This window comes from Culex quinquefasciatus, chromosome 2 (assembly GCF_015732765.1).
Source record: "Culex quinquefasciatus strain JHB chromosome 2, VPISU_Cqui_1.0_pri_paternal, whole genome shotgun sequence".
NCBI lineage: Eukaryota > Metazoa > Arthropoda > Insecta > Diptera > Culicidae > Culex > Culex quinquefasciatus.
Window position 1 is genome coordinate 140,593,529 of NC_051862.1, and position 23,736 is coordinate 140,617,264.

Sequence of the window (23,736 nt, forward strand, 5' to 3'; positions counted from 1 at the left end):
TTTACAAATTCTGCAATTTGAAATGCTCAAATTTGTATTCCGGTAAAACTATAATGTACAATCAGTTGTACAATGATTTTTTTTTGTTTTGAAAATCATTTATTTTTGGGATTAATTTTTATATGCTTTGAAATATTTGAAAATGCCTTTTCAATTCAATTCAGTTTATTCACAACAAAAATCATGCCATCTTAAACCGAAGTATAAAAAAGAACCGCGATTCTTTTTTTGTGAGCCACGGTTCGTTCGCTCTTTTCATATAACCGGCTCTTTGAGCGGCTCGCTCTTTTTTTGCCCACCTCTAAAATAAACAGTAGCTTTCAAGGTTGAAAAAAAATCACTTCGAGCGAATAACGATTGCCTGAAGAAAGGCCCTCTGAGTATGCTTTGATCACTTCTTTCCCGACTAGCACTTGATCGCTGGCTGTGCTAGAGACGAATAAAAATGTGAATGATTGGGTTTAGTCGTCAACTTGCTGCGATCTGATTATAATTTTCCCCATTTAACACCAGCAGTCATGGGTTGTTATAATCAGCGGAGGTACACTCGACGAATGACACCTAGTCGTGGCAATTTGAGAATAAAGATTATTCTCAGCAGTCTTATTCGTGAGGTGTTACAGGCAGCGATTAATCGCAAAACTAATCATAGTCGTCAGATTTTCAACACTGGTAGCTTTAGAACGCGATCGTCTTTTATTCTCCTCCGGTCTCGTGTTCCGTCGGCCCAGTCCAAGGTTCACCCAAACTTTGAGTCTTTGACAGCGGTGGAAGAATCATCAATATCATCATCAAAAGAAAATCTTTTTACGCTCATCAAGAGAAAAAATCGGAACGAAACATGATTTTCTCTCGCGCCTGTAAGATCGATAAAAAGAAACTCAAAAAAATCATCATCATCGGCGAAACATCTATTTCTCTACTAAACTTGCAGGTGTAACGTCAAGGTGATTCACAAAAAATCAACAGCTGATTGATTTTCTTTGAGAAGTTCGGGAGCGATTTTGTTTTGCGTGTTTCGCCTCCCCCCGAAAGGGTGAAGAAAGTTTGCAAGCGACGATGATTTTTTTTGCGATTATTCCATCTGTGGTCTTCGATATTGTGTTATTAACAAAATTGAAAATTGATTTTAAGCAGTTTGGTAAACGATCAAAACAAAGCCGAACGCAGACTATTTCGAATCAGCTTTGGCGCTGTACTACCCGATTGGAGTGATAGGGAGAGCAAAGAGAGAGTATTCTGTAACGATTGGTGTGGAAGTGAGAGGGGGGCAAGTACAACGTCGGTCCATTTGCGTAAAAGATGTTTTGGGTGACTCACCACACATAACCTTCAGGCGCCTAGAAATGAGCAACAGAGCCCACAAAAGACCCGGGGGTCGTTTAAGTGGATTGCTTTGCTTTTTTGGTGTGGAAATGGTCAGAGCAGTTTTTCATCATGTTCAATTTGAAGGGTTTATTCAAATAGGGGAACAGCATCTAATTCCAGCGTGCCTCTAATGTTGGCAGGTCAGAACTTTGACATTCAATTAAAGCTAATTAAAAGCGTTTTCAACTGAAATGGAGTGATAAATAGCTCAATAAGAAGTGAGCAAGCCAGTTTCTATCAAAAGTTTTGCAAAATTAGTTGTTTAAATAGTGAAAATCAGCAAATTGGATGGAGTTAGGAGCGAGTGCTTAACCTGCCAAACATACGAGAATTTCGCCTATTTCTGTCGGAGTATTGTTTGTATGTGGATGTTGTGCTTTTGTTTTGATTATGTAATCTTTTTTTTGTGTCTAGCTTGTGTTTTTAATGTTTCATGAAAGGGCTGTGTTGTTATTCAATGGTTTGAAAAAATCTCCTGTTCGACTCAACGTCACTGAAGAAATACGTGCATGAAATACCCCTCAACCACTTGAAACACGCATGCGCCTAAAAGTATTTGAAATCGATAGCATTGGTATTGGTACCATCGCCGACCAAAACATGTGCGTTTTATAAGTGTTTGCTCTTGTTGATTCTTTGGCCGCTAAAGCCGCTTCGAAATGTGTTCCAAAGGCAGAACTGTTGTTGCCGATTTTTTGCCCACACTTCATTCATTCCACACCGGCTGATATGAACGGGTATGTGTTGGTGTTGGCCTCCAGCAGACTCTCTGGATGTTGGATACAGACGGCAGGCAGGCAGTCAGACACAGATGAGAAAGGTCTCTCGAGTGCAACAAGTTAGTGTTGTGCTAGAAAGTTTGAAGAGTTTGTGCGAAAGTGACAAAAAGTATTCAATTTTTATCGAATAGTTTGGACTGAGGTGTTTGAAGTGATGTCTCTTCCGCTGATGTATTTGACACGAAAGGAGTGCTTCAGTGCTTGTCATCGTTTACATAGGTTTGGATTAGAAATAAATTAAGTTTGTTTTGCGTCTTAAATTAATACAATATCTTGTTTCAGTCCCTTTCTCAGCGAGGAAGCAAATCGTCAAGTGTACGGCAAGTGTAACAACCCAAATGGTCACGGTCACAACTATAACGGTACGAACAGTATTCAAAGTTTACACATATTATGATTGCTTATTAATTGAATCATCCTGCCAATTTACCGGCTTCAATTGAAACGATTCACAGTCGAGGTCACCGTACGAGGCCCAGTGGATCCTAAAACTGGAATGGTAATGAACATCACCGATCTGAAGCAATACATGGACCAAACCATCATGAAGAAGCTGGACCACCTCAACCTGGACAAGGACGTGCCGTACTTCAAAAACTTGGTAACAAAATCAACACAGTTAAGCTAAAAACACAAACTAACCAACTTCCTCCGTTCTAAACCCAGCCAAGTACCACCGAGAACGTGGCGTTCTTCATCTGGGACGCCCTCAAGCTGGTGATGGCCAAGCCGGAGCTGCTGTACGAGGTCAAAATCCACGAGACGGACAAGAACTCGGTCGTGTACAGGGGCCAGAAGTTCGACGCGAGCAACCACTACCATGACCACAACAGCGACCATCACCACCAGAGCAATGACCATCAGAATGCGGCGGCCGGCATGTCTTCGGACTCGGACAGCTAAGCACGAGGTAGAGTCGGTAGGGGAGTTACGATTACGAGCCATACCTTGCTAGGTGCAATGAGGGCGAACAGAAGCGACGGTGCGAGAAAATGGACTGGAAAGACTTATGTATTGATGATTGGTTTGTTATTTGAAATGTTGTTCTTCTTTTTCGTGCGCAAATAAATTGATGCAATTCCAATGCAATGACTTTCGGTGAAGAATCAAGTTTGTTTGTTTTTAGGTTATTCTAAATAGTGTGACTTGAAATGTCCCCTAAATGGCTCATTTAATTAAACTGTAATCGTTCTACATATTTAGAAATTTAGAACATCTGTATTTCATCAGCTCTGGAGGTCCTGAACAACTCACCCGGAGATAGCATGGTGCTTGCTTGAACGCTCGATTGACAGACATTTCGGAAAACTCGGCAAGAATCATGCTTTTTGCCAACACTGCCAAGTCAAGGGGAAACTTTCGAAAGCCATAATATATTTGGAGAATTGGGGTGCAACTTAACTAAATAATGTCTTCTAAACATTTCTTCATAACGATTTTACGTAAGGTTCATCAAAATATAAGAACAATCATGTTTGTTTTGTATTTCATGGTTCCTTTGGCAATTTTGGCAGAAAATGTGATTTTCACTAATTATTTCTATACACTACTTTTGAAAACTCTGTATCATTTTTGTGTCGCACTTTAGCACCATACCGTCTTCGGAGGAGTTGTTCAGGACATCCAGGGCTAGGGGAAATTCTCGTATGTTTGGCAGGTTAAGCACTCGCTCCTAACTCCATCCAATTTGCTGATTTTCACCATTTCAACAACTAATTTTGTAAAACTTTTGATAGAAACTTGCTTGCTCACTCCTTATTGAGCTATTTATCATTCGATTTAAAACGCTTTTCATTAGCTTTAATTGAATGTCAAATTTCTGACCTGCCAACATTAGAGGCACGCTGGAATTAGATGCTGTTCCCCTATATTTCTACGGTGTTAGCTTCAGAAAATAATAATACATAAATTTTGTAAATTCAGGTTTCCCTTTGCACCAATCGTTGGCTTAACCAATCGCTCCCAAATTTTGGAGGGTTGTTCGGGACACGCTTCCGCTTTAACCCTTTCAGGCCTGATGATATAGGACCTAAAAATAAAAAAATCCAAAACTAGTCTATAATATTCGTATGGAATAATTTTCACATCATTAACTATAACAATATTTGTTGAAAATTCAGGCTTGAAAGGGTTAAAAGACGTTGAACGTCTTCAAATCTATAGTACATTTTCAAAACAACCCACTAGTAATGGGTTTCCTATGCAGATAGGACCTTTTGAAAATTATATCAAGAAATGTTAGGTCAGATTTCAAAAATTTAAAAGTATTTTTATCAGAAACATCAGACAGTTTTACATAAAAATTACTATTTGCATTTGTTGGTTCGACACATTTATGTTGATATTTACATTAAACTAAATAAAATGTTTGAAGAATTAGTTTTAGTCCAATTTACCCATGCGCAGAATAAATTTCCGATTTTTTTTTTATTAGGCCGTTGCAAACATTTTTCAAAGCTTATGAGATTAGCTTAGGGGGAGAGGGGGTAATATGCACCACCGGGGCAAAATGCACCCCTGCTTTTCTCGGTTTTTGGAAGAATTTTCCGGGGTAAAAATCAAAAAAATTGGAAGCTTAACATTGCTAAACCATGCTGGAAAAATTTGAGCATCGCAGTATCAAAACAGCTCAAGTTATTTGCAAAACTTTAAAATGTTGTGTTTTCATCTAATTTTCATTGAACTTTCATTATGATTTTTGGACAATATAAAAAGCATTTATTGATATTGTGAGTGTTGAGGTTTATAGTTTTTGCCATAATCTTCCTTATTCTGTAGATAGATGAGTCCAAAAACATCAAAAAATGCATTTTTAATTTAATTTTCTGCAAAAAGCGTGGTCGGGGCAAAATGCACCGCTTTGAAGCTCCTTTGTAAAAACAGCGGTGTCATCTAGTGGTGACTAGTGAAAACTGATTTTACCCGGTGCATTTTGCCCCATGTTGCGGTGCATTTTGCCCCGTTGTTGTAGTGCATTTTGCCCCAATGTTGCGGTGCATATTGCCCCGCATGGTTGTTTGAAATGAATCAAAAATGTTTTTAGAAATTTGATATTTTTGAACAATTTTGAGGTTTTTTAAGACTTTTTTCACATGGATGACGAAGAATAATAGTTGTTTTAGAACATCGAACAAAATTATTCCACAGTAATGGTTGAGAAATCACAGTTTTCCCTTAGGGGGTGCATATTACCCCCTCTCCCCCTAATTAGTGTATTCTAATCACTGGCACAACATGCTGGGAATCATCTACGCGAAATGCCAAACAAGTTCTTCTAAAAGTGGAGTTAGAGCGGATGCACGTCTGCTTGGTTGACACCCTGTAGGTGTGTCACCCTGCATGTCAATAATTTTAAATGAAAGCCACACATACAACAACTTTTCCTAAGACACCATTTTAATCGCTTGCTTCCTTATTAGGTTAAAATTTAAGATTTTGAAATATCTACCAAAGTACTGGCAGTGTTGGCAAGAAATATAAAATTTTCAGCACTTATTTTGAAATGCCTCTTTTAAAAATTCTGTATCTTTTGAAGAAGCTAGATAGGACCATACTTCCTTCCGAAAGTTTTATAGGACATTCAGGACTATACTTCTACGGTTTTAGTTCTAAATTCAGTGAAAATTTTAAATTATAATAATCAAATGCAAAAAAAGGGTTTTCCCATACAAGTATCCATACAAATTTGAGTCACTTTGCAGAAAGCCGGGACAAACCCAATCGCTCTCAAATTTTGCCTGTTCTGATTGAATAGGTAAATTTTTAAGTTTTCCTATACAACTACAAGCCACCCTAATGTCTACGCAAGCCATGAGAAAGCAAAAATATTCACAACTGGAAGAGATTTTTAAAGCAAAAAGAATCCAAGGTGACCGTCGAGCGAAAGATCAAGCAAGAGAAAATATCGAGGAATTAAGGGAATTTTACATTGCTTTGCTGGTTTTTTTTTAAATGAGAAATACAGTGCCAGAAAAAGTGTCCACAGATTCTCAAAAAAGTGTCCACGTGGTTTATGAATGGTCCCAATCTGTTCATTTGTAAATCAATCAAAAATACTAAAAAAGTTTTCTCTTTACAAAAAAAATATCCAGTGATTAACCGATTAATATCCATTTTTAGCAAAACATCGATCTTCGATTTTAATGGTAGAAGCAGAAGCTTAAACTAGATCACAGATCCTTTTATCTTTTGTCAACGTGCTCAATCATCTGTTCCCGCAATGGCCAGGAACTGTTCCGGCAGTTTCGGAACCGCTTCATCATCTCCCCCGCGAGAGCAACGAACTCCGGAGATCTTCACCGGTGACTTCTTGCTGAGCCTGTTTTCTACTACTCGAGGCGGATTTTCCACGCAATGTATCCACAGTAGTTGCTGGTATGGTTACCTCTACAATTGGCGCACATGACGCGCGCGTTGGTTTGATCTGCCTTGTCCCAAAAAAAACGGAGATACTTTTCAGCCTAGGACTAATTTACCTCTTAATTGACAATATAAAGAATATCTAAATTGATCTACTTATGAAGGCTTTCGGAATATTAGTTGAAAGAATCATTCGTTTTTTTTTATCTCTATTTAATTGCTTTCAACATTATGAGAAACTTTCGCTAAAATCTATAAACGTAAAATATACTATATTAATTTCAAGCTGATTACACTCAAGCGTTTCTGATGTAAATAAATAATAAAATCATAAAATAAAGGTTTCGTTATCACTTTGCTTAGGCCAAACCTTTTTCTAAATTCGAAAAAAAATAAAAGAAGTGTAAGGGAATGCTACTTCTACGCTATTATTAAAAGGACCCTTTCCAATCGAATTTACTCAATGAAACTAAAAAAAAACAGACAACCCGTTTCCAGATTGTCACTAGTGAGATTCGACTCAAACATTTCTTGTTTCCGTGACTCTTTTTGGTTTACTATCGCAATGGCGTTAATCGGTGACTTTTTGTACTACTTCTGGAGCACCCCAACCCAATTAGATGTCATCGTTGAGCTTTTTGTAGCAACTGATGGACACGTACGGCACGCCCAGCTCAAAGGCGTTATGCGGCCAATACTTGAGCTGGGGCCGACTCTCGGGACGTTCGTCACTGACGAAAAAGTACGCAAACAGCACGCAAGCCGTGTACGCCGAGATGAAGATCAGGATGTGCCAAAAGCCGTGCAGATACGGGAAGTTGACCCGGGACCAGGCGTCGCAGAACATCCGATCATTGATCCAGCAAACGATGGCCAACATCAGGATGGTGGTGTTTCGCACTCCCAACCGGTACACGCGCTTATCTTGGACGCTAAAAAATGGTTACTTGTAAATTAGTTTTTTTTTTTTTCGGATATAAACCCCGAGAATCCGGCGAAACTTACATCTGAAGCTCCTTGTACAGAAGGTACGTGGCGGGGATGGCCAACAGCATCAAGGCGAACGCGTTGATAGCCGGGTAGCACACGGAAAGGGCCGTGGCCGTCAGGGAAAACACCGACATCGAGATACAGAACCGTTTTCTACAACAAAATTTTCAAAGGTTAATCCCGGCTTAAATCAACTAGGCAGGTATGTACTACTAAAAAGTTACCTCGAGTGCTTGAAAACCCGCGGGAAGTGTCTCCGGGGGCAGAATAGACTGAGCGTGGCCATAAACACCCACAGGATGGTAAGCTCGTCCAGTAGCTGGCCAAGCAAGCTGAGCGTGGCGTGGAAGTACGCCGAGCTGAGGCCCACCACAATCAGCAGGATCCAGATCATGTGAATGGCGGGCTGGATGAACCGCCCATAGTCCTTGAACAGATAGATGAGGAACGGAGGGCCTACCAGGAAGAGGATGTTGCTGACCTGTGGAAAGGGTTTGTGATTGTCTGCTTGAAGTTTTACTGTATATTTGTAAATATTAATCTGAGTTAAAACGAAACTATTGGCACTACGCCCCCCGGGGCATGGCCTTCCTCTAACGTGGGATTTCTGCTCCAGCGCCTCTGACGAGACAGGAGAAACCGGGACCGACGTTTTACTTCACCATCCGATAGAAGCTCAGTGGATAAGGCGGGAATCGAACCCGCGTCTCATAGCATCATCGGGATCGGCAGCCGAAGCCGCTACCCCTGCGCCACGAGACCCAGTTACCCTGAGTTATTAAACTCGAAAAAAATAAGTGAAAATTAAAAAAATCAAAATTGAATAATTCATTGACCGTCTAGCAACGCTGAGGCCCTAATTTTATTTTGTCAGATTTTTGAGTTCATCAGAAATAAGCAAGTAATTATAACTTGATGACAATCGTTTATCTTTTCGCGAATAGATCATTTCCATAGAAAAATATATTGGATAACGAATACAAAATCTGTTACCAAAATTGTACCATAAAATTTGAACACTTTTTTGTATGTTCACAATTTTCTGAACGTTTGTTCACAATTTTTGGAACTGATTTTTTTTCTGTGTGCGCTGACAGTTATTCATGTTGTTAAACATGAATTTACTCAACATATACTACCAGAACGTCGGAGGCATGAACACACGGGCTCTCGAGTACCGTCTCGCGTGCTCCGCTATCTCTTACGACGTAATCGCGGTGACGGAAACCTGGTTAAAGAACAACACGCTATCGAGTCAAGTCTTCGGCAACGGGTACGAGGTCTTCAGATGTGATCGCGAGCAGTTTATCAACAGCCAGAAGAAAGACGGTGGGGGAGTAGCTATCGCAGTTCGGCAGGGACTCAACGCGCGAATCGTTTCATCGGACGAGTGGAAGTGCGTTGAGCAAGTTTGGGTCGCCATCGATCTTGCTGACCATACCGTCTACATCTGCGTTGTTTACATCCCTCCCGACCAAACCAACAACGCAAGCGTATTTGAAATCAACTCGTCTTCGGTTTCAACAGTCTCTTCAATGGCACGTCCCTACGATGAGCTAGTCATTCTCGGCGACTTCAACTTGCCCAGACTGATATGGCGGCCAAGCCGGGATGGTTTCCTGTATGCTGATCCCGAACTCTCAACCCAGACCTTGCACGTAACAGAGTTCCTAGACAACTATAGCAGCGCACTTCTGCAGCAGATCAACCAGTTCCCGAACGAAAACAATGTGCTGTTAGACCTTTGTTTCGTCAGCTGCCCAGATATTGCACCCCCGATAGCCATCGCCCCGGCACCGCTAGTCAAGGATGTCCGGCACCATCCACCGCTGCACCTATCTTTGCCTGTTCATTTAGCCAGCGAATTTACGCCCATTGTTTGTGAAGTCCGCTATGACTATCGCAAATCCGACGTTCCCAGCATGCTAGAACTACTTCGGAGCATTGACTGGGAGAACACACTTGACAAGGACAATCTTGACGATGCTGTGCAGACCTTCACCAATATTATCGGCTATGTCATCGACAGACACGTCCCGAAGAAACCAGTTACGAACGCCCGTGTTCCATGGCAAACCAGCGAACTTAGGAGAGTCAAGGCTGCTAAGAGGTCGGCACTGAAAAAGTACTCAAAACATCGAACGTTACCATTGCACAACTACTACGTGCGACTCAACAGCTGCTACAAAAGGATGAGCAAACAGTGTCATGCCGATCACGAAGTACGTACCCAAAAGAAGCTTAAGTCCAATCCGAAAGGATTCTGGAAATACATCAATGAGCAGCGGAAGGAAATCGGGCTGCCGTCGTCGATGTTCCTTGGCGACAAGACAGCTTCGAATACGGAGGACATCTGCCAGCTGTTTGCCGCAAAATTTTCGAGCATGTTCACACAAGAAGATCTGTCACAACAACAAATCACCGCTGCTGCCAACAATGTCCTTCCAAACGGGCTGGCCCTGAACCGCATCACAATCGATCGCTCGCAGATTCTGGAAGCCGCAACCAAACTGAAGTCATCCAACACTGCAGGTCCGGACGGAGTTCCATCGATCGTCCTGAAAAAATGTATCGACGGGCTTCTAGATCCTCTCGCACATCTCTTCAGTCTGTCCCTCTCCACCGGCTCCTTCCCAAAACTCTGGAAGCACGCATATATGTTTCCGGTGCACAAGAAAGGGGACAAACGGAACGCAGACAACTATCGCGGGATTTCAGCACTGTGCGCCACTTCGAAACTCTTCGAGCTGGCGGTCATGGATCCGGTGTTTTTCTTCTGCAAGAACCTTATCAGCGACGACCAGCACGGTTTTATGCCTTCGCGGTCAACCACGACGAATCTGCTCACTTTTACGACATTCGTGACCGATAGTTTCACCGCCAAATCGCAGACCGACGCGGTGTATACCGACCTGTCGGCCGCATTTGACAAGCTGAACCATTCTATTGCAATCGCAAAGCTGGAAAGAATGGGAATCGGTGGGGTTCTCCTGCGTTGGTTTCAATCCTATCTAACCGGCCGGAAAATTAGCGTCAAGATCGGTGATTGGCTGTCCGCTGTCTTTGAAGCCTTTTCGGGAATTGCACAAGGCAGTCACTTGGGACCACTTGTATTCCTGCTGTACTACAACGACTGTATCCATTCTATCTCGGTTCCACGCCTGTCGTACGCGGACGACATGAAAATCTACTGCCGGATTGACAATGCATCTGACGCTCAAGTTCTCCAACAACAGCTGATCAACTTCGCGGAATGGTGCAAAATTAACCGAATGGTCGTTAATCCAACCAAATGCTCCGTTATCTCTTTTTCCAGAAAACGCAACCCGATTAAGTTCGAGTACCAGATTTGCGGCACTTCAATTCCTCGTGAGAACTGCGTTAAGGATCTGGGTGTGCTCCTCGACACGGAGCTGACATACAAGCAGCACATCTCCTACATCGTCTCCAAAGCATCGCGGCAACTTGGTTTTGTCTTCCGTACAGCCAAAAACTTTACTGACATCTACTGTTTGAAGGCACTTTATTGTGCGTTGGTCCGTTCCACACTAGAATACTGCTGTTCTGTGTGGAGTCCTTACTACGAGAACAGCGTAGCGCGAATCGAGAGTGTGCAGCGAAGATTCATCCGATATGCCCTTCGATCTCTACCCTGGCGGGATCCCTTCCGACTGCCCAGCTACGAAAGTCGCTGTGAGCTGATCAACCTGGACACGCTAGCAGTACGACGAAATGTGTGCCGATCACTCCTAGTTGCCGACGTTTTGACCTCGAGAGTGCAGTGTCCGGCCATTCTCCGTGGATTGAACATTTTCGCCCCCATTCGGACTTTTCGGAACTCCCCATTCCTACGTGTCCCTATCCGTCAAACAAATTATGCAATGTACAGTGCACTGACAGGGCTACACCGGGCGTTTAATTTTGTCGCTTCTTTGTTCGATTTTAACTTGTCTCGTGATGTTATCAAAAGGAAATTCTTGTTGTTCTTTAGACGTTAATTTATGTATTAGTTTGTAAGGTAAAACACCATTGGGGCCCGAGCCTGTTGGTGTCCAAATAAATAACAAATAACAAATAAAGGAGTTATTTATGCATCACCTTTTGACCTCCACAGATCCCCAAAATTCGATTTCAATCCTGATATATTCAATAAAACCCGAAATAACTCCGTGCATTGTTGTCGCTCTTCATATGAAAGAAATTTCAATCTTGGCGTGGTAACTTGACACACCCTGAAAATTTATGTAAGTGCGACACCTGGCCAAAGGGGTTTCAGGTCAGAACGCGTTTGACACATGTACAAGCTCGACTACCGTAAACATTTGTAATTATAATTTGTGACTCCAGCAACCAAATTCAACCAAACTTCAGGACAATGAACAGATTGGTCGAAACGAGTTTGTTGTTGTTTACATTGCGTGATAACTTTTTGCCTTCCTCACCTCACTGAGGCAAGGCTATAAAATCACTCGAAAAATGAACTTCTAAAATACACCTCCTAGATATACCTTCACGTGTACCTATCGACTCAGAATCAAATTCTGAACAATTGTCTGTGGGGATGTGTGTAGACATGATTTTTTTTCCACACGATTATCTCAGAGCTGGCTGAACCGATTTTGGCCGGATCCGCCTTATTCTGTTCGTTTTGGGGTCCCCTAAGACCCTATTGAATTTTATTCTGTTTAGTGAAGTACTTTTGAAGTTATTCCATGAAAAAGTTTTTTTTGTAGCTACAAAAAGGGTGATTTTTGCATAACCTCAAAGGCCGAGTCGCCCGGTTGCTACATTGCTTAAGCAGTGTCTGCGTCTCTTCTGGAAAAAATTCTGTAATAATTATTAGGGTTAGTGAATTTTCACGATTTCGCGGACAGCGTGAAATTCGTGAAATTTGAAGATTTCCGCGAAATCCCGTGAAATTTATCATTTTTTCTCAGACCAATTCTTTAAAATAATAATATAATCAAAATTTCATTCACAAAAGACTTAAATTTTATTAGTTTTCAATTGTAAAATGTGATATGAAAAAATAATAATATAATCAAAATTTCATTCATAAAAATACTTAAATTTTATTAGTTTCAATTTAAAAATGTGATATGAACCATTTAAAAAAATGTTAGCAAAACCAACATTAACATGAAATTGATACAACATTTACTAAGAAGTGAATGCTGCGAAAACTTAAACGATGTTAACAAAAATCAGTCAATGAAAAAAAATATTCACGTATTTTTTTACAAACTCTGTCTTTTTCAACCGAAACATGTTGAAATCGATTAAATAAGTGAATTGTGATATTTTTTTAAAGATTGCACAGTTTTTTCTTTAAATTTTATTGATTTTTTAACATTTTTTTAAAGTAACATTCAGTGAAAGAAGTCGTCTTTCCTTTTTCCTCCGGTCAATGAGTAAACGGAGGAGCAAAAAAATAGATAGAAAAAAATTAATTCGTCAGAGCAAGGAAACATATTGAGAAAATAGATTGCTCTTTATTTGATACTCTATAAAATATTTCATTAATTTTACTTAGGAAACTAAATTAATTTAGCAATATTTTCATTAATTTTAAAAGATGTTAAAAGATTCATGCTTGGTTATTCAACATTAAATTAATATTTATTAGTAAGTTTTTTTTTCTATTCAGTTTTTTTATCTTTAAAGTCACCTTTAAGAAAATTTCACCTGTTTAATTTTCACGATATTTAAATATTTGAATAAAATTTTGAAGATTTCGTTACAGAATAAATTACTTTTGCCTATCGATTTTAAATTTAGTTTCTGAAAAGTGCGATGAAAACTCTAAAAATATGTTCAACTGGGCAAAATGCCATAAAAAAGTTAAAGTTGTTTTGTTGAATTTGGCTTTGATATGAATTTCAATAAAATGTAAAGGATATAATAGTAGCAAATCAGCGAAAACTGTTTAGCTATATTAGTCGAACATTAAAAAAGCAGCTCAATAAATGATAATTTGCATGCCCTACATTTTAGTTTCAAAGTAGATATAGAGCCCATCCATAAACCAAGTGGATTTTTTTTAAATTACTAAAAGTTTTTTTAGTGCCACGTTGAACGTTAAGAATTTTTATGTTTATTGAAAACAATGTATAATTAAGCAAAAAAGTAGTTTCTGTATGTTTAACAAAAGATTTTGATAGTTATTTTAACATTTTTCACGTTCCGCGAAATTTCCGTGAAATTTGGTGTTTTAAAATTAAGGTCCCCGTGAAATTTGCAATTTTTTAGCGTGAAAAATCACTAAGCCTAATAATTATGTTGCTGAATATATCATGTCTCGACAAAGATTTACGCGAACTTTTTACTGAAATATACAACTCATAAGACAGGGGTCAGCATGGCATTTCAGCACTTATAAATTCAATTACAGCCCCCCTTTCTCCTTTATTTTGGAGAGTTGGTTAAAAAAGAATTGAAAATTGCCTATCCAAAGTTATAAGTACTTAAGTGTTTTTTATACACCTTTCAGAGGCCGGATCTCAGATATTTTGATGAAAACGTTGTCCGGATCTGTCATGCGATCCATCGTTGGATGAATAATCAAAAGACCTTTCCAACGCGTCCAAAAGATTGATGATCTGACAACCCTATCAAAAGTTATGAGCACATAAGTGATCATTATACACTTTTTTGAAGCCGAATCTCAGAAATTTTTATGAAGAGCAATTCCAGCTCAAACCAGGAATTTTTCTGGTACTTTTGTACCCGACCCTCTCCGATTTCAATGAAACTTTGTAGACATGTTATCCTAGGCCTATATAAGCCATTTTTGTGTATATGGAGCCAATAGTACTCGAAAATAACATTTGAGGAGGGCGTAAGGTATTTAAATATTTTTGTATTTTGTAATTTAAAAATTACTGTATCTCGAAGCCGTTGCGTCGTATCAAAATGTGGTCAAAGACAAACTTGTAGGAAATTCGACGGGCTTTCTGAAAAAAAAATACACTGAAACAAAAATACACGCCACATCTGAGATTTTTTGATTTTTAAGTCTAAAACTCAAATTTAAAGGTGATGTCACGATTTTTTTTCGTTCAAAATTTTTGAGGTAATAGCCTAAAATGTTAATAAAAGACTGACGAAAAATGCAGGATGGTATGTCTCTCCTAAAAAAAAATAAAAAATCATTTACTAAAACTGTTTTTTTTAAAGTGGTCTAAACGTCAAAATTTAAAAGAAAACCAGTAGTGGGAATCGATTCTCCAACCAATTTCACATAAAAGTCTCCATATTGACCATTGTCCTCTTTCCAATCCGTGGGAAGATACAGCGGTTTTAAAAATAAAAATGTTGAAAAAACGGGATTTTTGGTGGTTTTTGGCATTTTCTATATGACAGACTTGGTTTTTCAGTCTCGTAAATATTTTTACCGGAAAGCTCGTCCAACTTCCCATAAGTTGGCCTTTGACAGCATTTCAATTGGATGTAAGGGCTTACAGATATAAGCTTAATTGCATTGCTAATAACTGAAAATAGAATATTTTTTTCAGTGTGGTAGAAACTAGGATAGTAAATTTGCTTACGTAAATATAAAAACGATATAAATCAAAAAGCTGTCAAAGACGAACGTATGGGAAATTGGACGAGCTTTCCGGTAAAAATATTTACGAGACTGAAAAACTAAGTCTGTCATATAGAAATTGCCAAAAACCACAAAAAAACCGTTTTTTCAACATTTTTATTTTGAAAACCGCTGTATCTTCCCACGGATTGGACATAGGACAATGGTCAATATGGAGACTTTTATGTAAAATTGTCTGGAGAATCGATTCCCACTACTGGTTTTAAAAAAAATTGACGTTTAGACCACTTAAAAAAAAAACAGTTTTAGTAAATGATTTTTGTATTTTTTTTAGAAGAGACATACCATCCTGCATTTTTCGTCAGTCTTTTAGTAATATTTTAGGCTATTTCCTCAAAAATTTTGAACGAAAAAAAATCGTGACATCATCTTTAAATTTAAGTTTTAGACTTATAAATCAAAAAATCTCATAGATGTGGCCTGTATTTTTGTTTCAGTGTATTTTTTTCAGAAAGCCCGCCCAATTTCCTACAAGTTTGTCTTTGACCACTTTTTGATACGACGCAACGGCTTCGAGATACAGTAATTTTTAAATTACAAAATACAAAAATATTTAAATACCTTACGCCCTCCTCAAATGTTATTTTCGAGTACTATTGGCTTTATATACACAAAAATGGCTTATATAGGCCTAGGATAACATGTCTGGAGTTTTTTTTAAAAGGTCCAATAAACCAAATTTCTTGCTTTTTGGGTGTTTTTAGAACCGCTTTGAGTCAGGGGTATTGAAAAACACCCAAAAAGCAAAGACTGAAAATTTGGTTTATTGGTCCTTTTCAAAAAAAAAAACTCCAGATGTCTACAAAGTTTCATTGAAATCGGAGAGGGTCGGGTACAAAAGTACCAGAAAAATTCCTGATTTGAGCTGGAATTGCTCGAAAATGATGTCCTTATCAATCCTGTGACCCATAGTTAGATGTGTAATCAAAAGACAGTCGAGACAAAAAAAGTTTCCGAGAAACTCAAATCAAAATTTAAAAAAATGGCTGATTTGGGGAAAAGTGCTCTGTTTGCAACCCATAGTAAAAAAAGTAGTTTTTTTTAATAAACGTAATGGGATATATTATAAACAGTCTAAGAATATTCATGTTTGAGGAAAGTATTTGTATTTGTGATAACATTTCTAAAACCAGTTCAAAACTTTTTTGAAATTGTCTTTTAAAATAACTAGAATCCAGCTAAATCCTCTTATAACCACGTATAATCAAGTGCTAATTGAAAACATCAACACTGTCACACTACACCGGTCAACAATAAAATGGTGATAACGAGTCTGAACAACACTTCCCCGGCGTGCTCCCCTTAACACGGTTTAAAATACCACAGATATTATTAGCTCCCTTTGCCATTTAGCGAGCAAACGAAAAGGCTCCCAAGCGCATCACATATCCAGATGTTGATGGTGAAAAATGCATCGATATTATCGATTTCACCCCGTTTAGTGCCGTCTTTTTGTGCTGCACGAGTTTTGCACTGCCGTCGTCATCACATTCTGGCCCGACCTTGCTCGCCACAGCTGTTTTCGCTCTACGACGCCAGCTCTGATGTGTTTGCATTAAGGGGGAAACGATTTGAACTAATCTGACTGAGCTCAGTGTTATTCAAATTCAACTTTAGGTCCCTCTTCTGCGCTGCGATAACTCTAGCATGCTTACCGGCGAGCTGTGGCATTCGTCCAATTTGTGAACTGCCTCGGCGTTTTGATACGATTTACATCTGCGTGACGAAACGGCGGTCCCGCGATTACATAAGTTTTCAGTCAATCTAGAAGCCTGCATTCGATCGCTGCACCCCACATAAACCACATAATTTCACAGTTCAGTGCCACACACATGGCTTTAACGATCAGGTTTACCTTGATGCGCCCCGTTCGAGGGCTTCAACCAAAACTCCACAGCCCAGGTTTCAGCTCCAACTTACCGTGTTGACGAATTCGGCAATATCCGGCGAGATGAGGTAGTTCCCTTCGCACCAGTCCACCGGCGAGCTGCCCCGCTCCAGATGTTCCCAGGTCATCGTTGAAAGGGTCGTTTTTCGCTCGACCTGCTGCGAATGGGTAGACTGACTGACTGACTGACTGTGACTGAGGTCGACACGTGGTGCCGCGGCCCGGTTCTAGCTGAAACTGATGCGGCTGCTGAGTTGATGCTGGCAAGCTGAACGAAACCGAGACAAACAAACAAAGCAAAAGAATGAGTTATGGAAATGGCTCGTCGCACTCCCACGGTCACCATCGGATGGAAGACAATGGGGAATTGGGCCCGAGAGGGGTTGGTCATTGATATCGAGAGGTGGTAGCCCGTGCACGGGTGGGCTGAAAGTGCGATGGCATTTGGGGTATTTTTCTTGGAGATGAATTGGATTTGCCGCCGTGGATTTGGGTCAGAGCTTTTCGTTTGAAATGGATCCATTTTGGCTAAAATAAAAGCCTTTTTTTAATTGAAAAAGTCTAGATTACTTTTTCAAAACTACCAATGCGCCATGGCTTTCCTATGTACATAGGACCTTTTGAAAAAGTAAGCGAATAGTATTCAGTTTCAATATTTGTTTATTTCATCTGTAAAACAAGAAGAAAAACAAAGTCCCGAAAATGCCACCAGGTTTGACTGGTATTGAACCCTGGCCAACTGGAGTAAGAGGCAACCACGCTAACCACTATACACCACCGATCATGACCATTTTAAGACATGCTCTCCGTGTTACAGCTCACAGTTTAATAATGGAATCTGAGATAGAGGAAATATACCCTTTCCAAATTTATGTCACTTACTAACCAAAAAGATCAAATTTAATGCACTTTTGATCATAATTTCTATTTTGCGAGACCATTTCTCATCATTTTGGTGGCACACACATCCACACGCAAGATCAGAGGTTAACTGCTTAACGAAAGCCGCCATCAATATCTATTCACTTGCGCTAACGATTTCAAAGCGCTTAAGATATAAAATTGCTTCCAACTACCGGCAACATGTTCTTTTGACCGCATTACTTAGTCACTCACTTGAAAAATAATCCCGAAAAATGTAAATAATTAGCAAGCGCCATAAAAAAAAACAAACGCGCCAAGTCTTTTGACGTTTCAATTTTGACTACCCATTCCAATCGAAGGCTGAAGAAAACCGAGCGAGAAGCGAAGGCAAATAAAGAACAAAGGGTGGCTACCAACACCACCAGCAGCGCCTGTTGGAGTGAGCCAGTGTTGCCAGGAAATTTTCTCTATAAATGCTACTTTTCGTGAGTGTTCGCTGAAAATTTCATCAATTTTGGCAGCACTAGGCAGACCGAAAAGAGCGGTGAAAGTAAAAAAAAACGTTACTTGATCCACCCTTAGGTGGTTGTTGCCTTCCTCACATCCTCACATTCAGAGGGTTATGCTATCCAAAATAGATACACAACGGCGGACCTTTTAGTGTTCTATCAACTTGATTCATTATTCATACCATCTGATTGGGTAGTCAGATCTTCATAATTCAGGGCACTTATGTACTTATAACTTTTGATAGGGTTGTCAGATCTTCAATCTTTTGAACTCTTTGGAAAGGTCTTTTGATCACCTATCCATCGACAGGTCGCATGATAGATCCGGACAACGTTTTCATCGAAATTTATTAGATCCGGTCTCTAAAAAGTTCATAAATAACACTTAAGTGCTTATAACTTTTGATAGGGTTGTCAGATCTTCAATCTTTTGAACTGGTTGGAAAGGTTTTTCGAATATTTTTCTAAAAATGTATAACATGACGGGGTTTCTTACAAAAACCACCCTTTTTACAATCTTCCGGACTTTTGTCAGAATGGTTTTTTTAGCATAACTTTTGAAGTACTTTACTAAACTTTATAATTTTCAATAGCGACTTACGGAGACCAATACGGTCCAAATCGGTTAGGCCAGTGCCGAGATAATCCAGTGCAAATTTTTTTGATCAACATCCCACCACACACTCAGACATTTGCTCAGAATGTGATTCTGAGTCGATATGTATACATGAAGTTGGGTCTAGGATGTCAAATTAAGAATTTCGTTTTTCGAGTGATTTTATAGCCTTTCCTCAGTAAGTTGAGGAAGGCAAAACTAAGCTGAAAATAGGAAAATGGCCGTGGTCCAATGCATTCGTTTGATTAGAATACATTTTGGACATATTTTTTTCAAATGCTTGTAAAAGGAATAAAATAATTTTTTAGTAAAAGTGACAATAAACAGAAATGTTCACAAAAGTTGCTCTACTCGTTGGTGTACTTGGTTTTAGTAAATTTCAAGGAAAACTCCAGAGTATCCAGCATCAATCAAACACGACCGTTTATAAGGCTTAAAATGGGTTTATTTCCCCTACGTTGGTTCGTAAAGATAATTGTTTTTACATACAGTCCAGACATAACCCTCTACTACCAGTTTTTTTGTTCGAAACCTTTTTTTAAATTATTTTTAGGAGGTGATTTTGAGCGACTCCTGTTTTATGTTTTTTTGCACTCATTTTTAATATTTTCATTTGCCTATTTACCATTAGCTCTAGAGTCGAAACAAAGTGTGACAAAACATTTTCCGGATATTAATTACTTATTTACTACATTCTTGTTTTGATTTTAAAAGAACGGGAAAAAAAGAAAATGATTGCTGATTGCTCCAAAAAGACTCATGCACTCGCGATCACAAATCATACGCGACGAAAAACTGCTATGACCGTTTCCTACCGTTCGCTACTGAATGTTCTCTCTTTGCTCTCTCTCTTTACTAAGCGAGGCTGATTGCGCTATGTATCGCTCAAAGCTGACTCGAAATAGTCTGCGATCGGCTATGGTTTAATCAAGTGAGCGCCGCGCACTTACTAGGATCTACGCAGACTCGGTTTTTAGGTGAGAAAATTTACAGCTTGGCTTCACTGTTTACATTTTTTGCACGTGTGTCTTAGTCAAAAGGTGTGTGCGTGTGCGCTCGTGACGTCACGCTGTAAAACCTAATAGAGTTATCTAAGACCGAGCTCACGCACACTAGCACGCCATTTGTTTTGCTGGACGGTACAAAATTTAACCTCAATCTTTTTCATGTACGTACACGCAATACATGCGCACGTAGATAACTCTATTGTGTTAGGTTCTCTCCTTTCTGAACACAATATACGTTTGTGACTCGGGTCGACGGACGAAGTACCTAGGCAAAGAAATTCACGAAGTCGAGCCAAACATTTCATTAGGGCACAAAACCAAAACGTAAACATTCGGGATTATTTTCCTATGCCATTCATTAGTACACTCCCTACATGCCCTCCAAGAATCAGATTGATAACAAACAATTTCCTATTGAAAAAATCAAAAACACAAAAGGGCACATAACCATTTTCACTGCGAACCAAAAAAAAAGTTCAAAATTTTTAAAATGTGCCCTTTTATTTACGTTAGTTTCTCGTACTTAAGGAACTTTTTGTGTTATAAAGTGAACTTTTCATGCATTCTTAACACTAATTCACCTCAAAAAAAAGTTTGGTTTACTTTTCACCAAGGATTTCTGCAGAGAAAAACTTCGTAACAATATTTAATACGGTCCCACGGCTGCTGTTCAGTACACTTTAGAAGAATTTTTATGTTTCACGTACCTTATTTACACTATTCAATCACAAAACTTCACAAAATTTCTACTGAATTCCTCATTTCTAAGTAAAACAAAAGGGCCCGTAAACATCATTCCAAACAACAATGCGGTGACAGTGCTTTAGTGCCCTTTCAGCTCTCTTCGAAATTGCATTTAGAAAGGGCCAATTTTGAACAACAGTTGGAAAGTTAAAAGGGCCTAATAACGAAATTTTCCTAATTTATGAGTTTTATTGCGAAAATCAACAAAAATTAAGAAGCATTTAAGCAGAGTTGAGGATAATGATGTGTTTTATAGTATCATCAGTAAAAATACCAACAGTCAGGCTTCTTTTTTAAATAGGAATTGAAACAAGTTGTCCACTTTTTGCAAGCGATTTTCTCGAGTCGCGGTTTTTGGTTTTGTGCCCTAATGAAATGTTTGGCTCGAAGTATTTGTTTCGCTGGGTAAGGTGATTGGCCAAGGCGCTGTCAGCTAGCGGGACGTGTTCGCTCACGAATGGTTGCGCGAATTTCTGATCTATGAACCGAACGTCAGGACCCTTGTGTTCAAGACATTTAGCAAAATCAAGTGAAACAAATAAAATCAAAACATTATTTTTTTTTTAAACTTAAGATTTCTCCTTTTTAATTCCTTTGAAAATTAAAATCCGTCCAAAAATTTATTTTTGATTTTTGTTTAGATCGAAGCCCGTCAACCGCGAACCGCAGAAAAAAATGTTCATTTTCGGGAGCTTTTCAACAAAGAATCCTAAAAAAATATGATTTTTTTCCAAATTTAAGGGGTTACATACATGTGAATCGTCAAAAATGTCCTAGGTTGGTGTGAGCACACTTTTAAACTTTTTTTATAATCTTTTTGCAGGGCATTTAACTGTTAACAAAATAAATATGAAGACATTTGTATGTACCATTGCTGAGATATAGCTATTTTAAGTGAGCAGTTTCAAAAAAACGGGTGCTTTGACCAAATCATCTAGAAATTTTGGTGAAGACTCGTTAAACCGGTCCTGTGTGCATGACGAAGGCCGATTTTCAAAAACTTAATTCTAAAAAAAAAATAAAAATATTTTTGTGTTTTTCATATAAAAAACGTTAGTTTTTGATTTTTGTATTGAACAAAAAAGCAAAATTTCAACATCGGAATTCGTCATGCAAACGGGATATGTCTTGAGAGTTTTCACCCAAAATTTCAGCCAATTTGGTCCATCCCATCTCGAGATAACGTGGTACCCGTAAATCAACTCCTTGTTTAGAGAAAAACGTTCACAAAGTTTGACAGTTCGCTTTGCGCATCTCAAAATTGTTAACTTAAATCGTCTCTTACTCAGTTCAGTCATGAAATATTTTTTCAGGAGTAATTGAAAATCATCTTTTTAGTAAATTTAGTGAATTTTCTGTAATATGCAATTTTGTGATTTTCTACATGTATGTAACCCCTTAATGAAAGTTCTACATCCGAGAAATGGTAAGAATTGGATAAGTATTGCCCCTTCACAGGTTAACAACAGAAACAGTTGCTTTTCTCCATACATTTTGACGATTTTCCCATACTCGACGTAGTCGTGCTATCTTGTCGCACCCGCCATTTTGACGTTCCGAGAAAAACGCGTTTAATTGTTTGACCTTGAATATTCAAAAAAGAGAGCACGCAATGTAAACAATAACAAACACGTTTTGTTTGGCTCACCATTCTGTGCATTGTCCCAAAGTTTGGTTGAAGTTGGTTGCTGGAGTCCCGAGTTATAATTACAAATGTTTACGGTAGTCTAGCTTGTACGTGCGACAAACGCATGCTGACTTTCCTGGCCTGAAATCCCTTTGGCCTTTTGTCGCACTTACATCAATTTTCATGGAGTGACAAGATAGCACGACAAGATTGAAACTACTTTCATATGTAAAGTGACAAAAATGCACGGAGTTTTTTTCGGTTTTTGTTGAATTTTGTGGATCTGTGAAGGTCAAAAGGTGAGGCATTGTGAGCTGCACAAAATGGCGTTCTTAACTCAATTTGGCCCAAAATGCACGTACGACAAGTTAGCACGATGGCGACGATACAAACTTCAAGTGATTAGTTAGAATTTTCTTATAGTGTTGTTATGCAAGTTCAATTGTGAAATTGACTCAGGAACACAAATATGATAAAATTATCACCAGAAAATTGTATCTAAGGGAGACCCCGAGCATAAACCTGCAATTAAAAAAAAACACTTAATGAAAAAGTGTCTATTTATGTGTTAAACTGCCTTTTCTAAAGCGTTATCAATCTCAGGTAGTAGTTGCAGATGTCCCCTACAAGCTCCAGGTCGAATCGAGTTGATATCTGGATGGAACACTGTTTTATTTGAATCTGAAAATTGTGTTATTAAAGAAATTTTCTTCACTAAAATACCAATGACTCCCTTTAAATTTAACCAATTAGGATGCTTCACCCCGTATTTCGTTGCATTTTTAGCCAATTCAGCTGCATTTGGAGCATTGAAATTTAATTGCATGTTGTTTGAATCACAGCCTTTTTTGGATGTTTGACGTTTTTGAACCATAAAATGTTGTGTCCTGATTTGCCCCACTTCCCGTTGACCTAAAGTACTCATATTTTGGCCTAGTTTTTGCTAGTTTTATATGCACAAACAACCCCAGAAAAATTTCAAGCAGATTCGTGAGGTCCAAACAAAGGGGTGCATTCGAGATAGCAACTAATGGTTTGTCTTAATAAATCAACAAATTGCGAAACATTCGGGTTTCTTACCTGTTTTTCCACCTATTTAGTCAACTTTGAAGTCGTCTTTTTATTAATCCACATTTAATTTCATTCCCAGTCAACACTCTACACCGTTCACCCGTCACCGTTTCTTCATTTCTAATCAATATTTTTTCAAGTAACACTTTTTTTTCACGATGCAAACACGAAAAATGCTAATCAAATAAACCCAGTAATGATTATTGAATAATATTTTTGGCACGCGATTCCGCGAGCCAGACTTTTCTTCTTGTGGCCGATGTGATTGCGTGTGTGTCGAATTGACGCGTTGTTCTGGGGAGAGAGAT

At 38.8% G+C, this 23,736-nt stretch overlaps 2 protein-coding genes across 2 annotated transcripts; one reads left to right on the forward strand and one right to left on the reverse strand.

Annotated features, from left to right (window-relative positions):
• Window positions 1-2,007: 2,007 nt before the first annotated feature.
• On the forward strand, window positions 2,008-3,253 carry LOC6031775 (6-pyruvoyl tetrahydrobiopterin synthase). The gene is made up of 4 exons (XM_038257685.1): window positions 2,008-2,366; window positions 2,430-2,509; window positions 2,603-2,748; window positions 2,814-3,253. Exons 1-4 carry the CDS (start codon window positions 2,302-2,304, stop codon window positions 3,048-3,050), a joined length of 528 nt encoding a protein of 175 aa, XP_038113613.1. The 5' UTR covers window positions 2,008-2,301; the 3' UTR covers window positions 3,051-3,253.
• A 3,449-nt stretch (window positions 3,254-6,702) lies between these two features.
• On the reverse strand, window positions 6,703-23,725 carry LOC6031774 (alkaline ceramidase). The gene is made up of 5 exons (XM_038251122.1): window positions 23,438-23,725; window positions 17,023-17,258; window positions 7,721-7,977; window positions 7,512-7,649; window positions 6,703-7,438 (listed from the first exon to the last, which is right to left on the reverse strand). Exons 2-5 carry the CDS (start codon window positions 17,116-17,118, stop codon window positions 7,123-7,125), a joined length of 807 nt encoding a protein of 268 aa, XP_038107050.1. The 5' UTR covers window positions 17,119-17,258; window positions 23,438-23,725; the 3' UTR covers window positions 6,703-7,122.
• Between the last annotated feature and the right edge of the window lie 11 nt (window positions 23,726-23,736).

What these genes read in the sequence shown, in the direction of transcription:
- LOC6031775 (XM_038257685.1), top strand. Translation starts at nt 2,302, where the DNA reads ATGTCTCTTCCGCTGATGTATTTGACACGAAAGGAGTGCTTCAGTGCT. An exon ending in TCACGGTCACAACTATAACG is followed by an intron (nt 2,510 to 2,602) that starts GTACGAACAGTA and finishes AACGATTCACAG; the next exon opens with TCGAGGTCACCGTACGAGGC. An exon ending in TGCCGTACTTCAAAAACTTG is followed by an intron (nt 2,749 to 2,813) that starts GTAACAAAATCA and finishes TTCTAAACCCAG; the next exon opens with CCAAGTACCACCGAGAACGT.
- LOC6031774 (XM_038251122.1), bottom strand. Translation starts at nt 17,118, where the DNA reads ATGACCTGGGAACATCTGGAGCGGGGCAGCTCGCCGGTGGACTGGTGC. An exon ending in CGGGTTTTCAAGCACTCGAG is followed by an intron (nt 7,650 to 7,720) that starts GTAACTTTTTAG and finishes ATTTTGTTGTAG; the next exon opens with AAAACGGTTCTGTATCTCGA. An exon ending in CTGTACAAGGAGCTTCAGAT is followed by an intron (nt 7,439 to 7,511) that starts GTAAGTTTCGCC and finishes ACCATTTTTTAG; the next exon opens with CGTCCAAGATAAGCGCGTGT.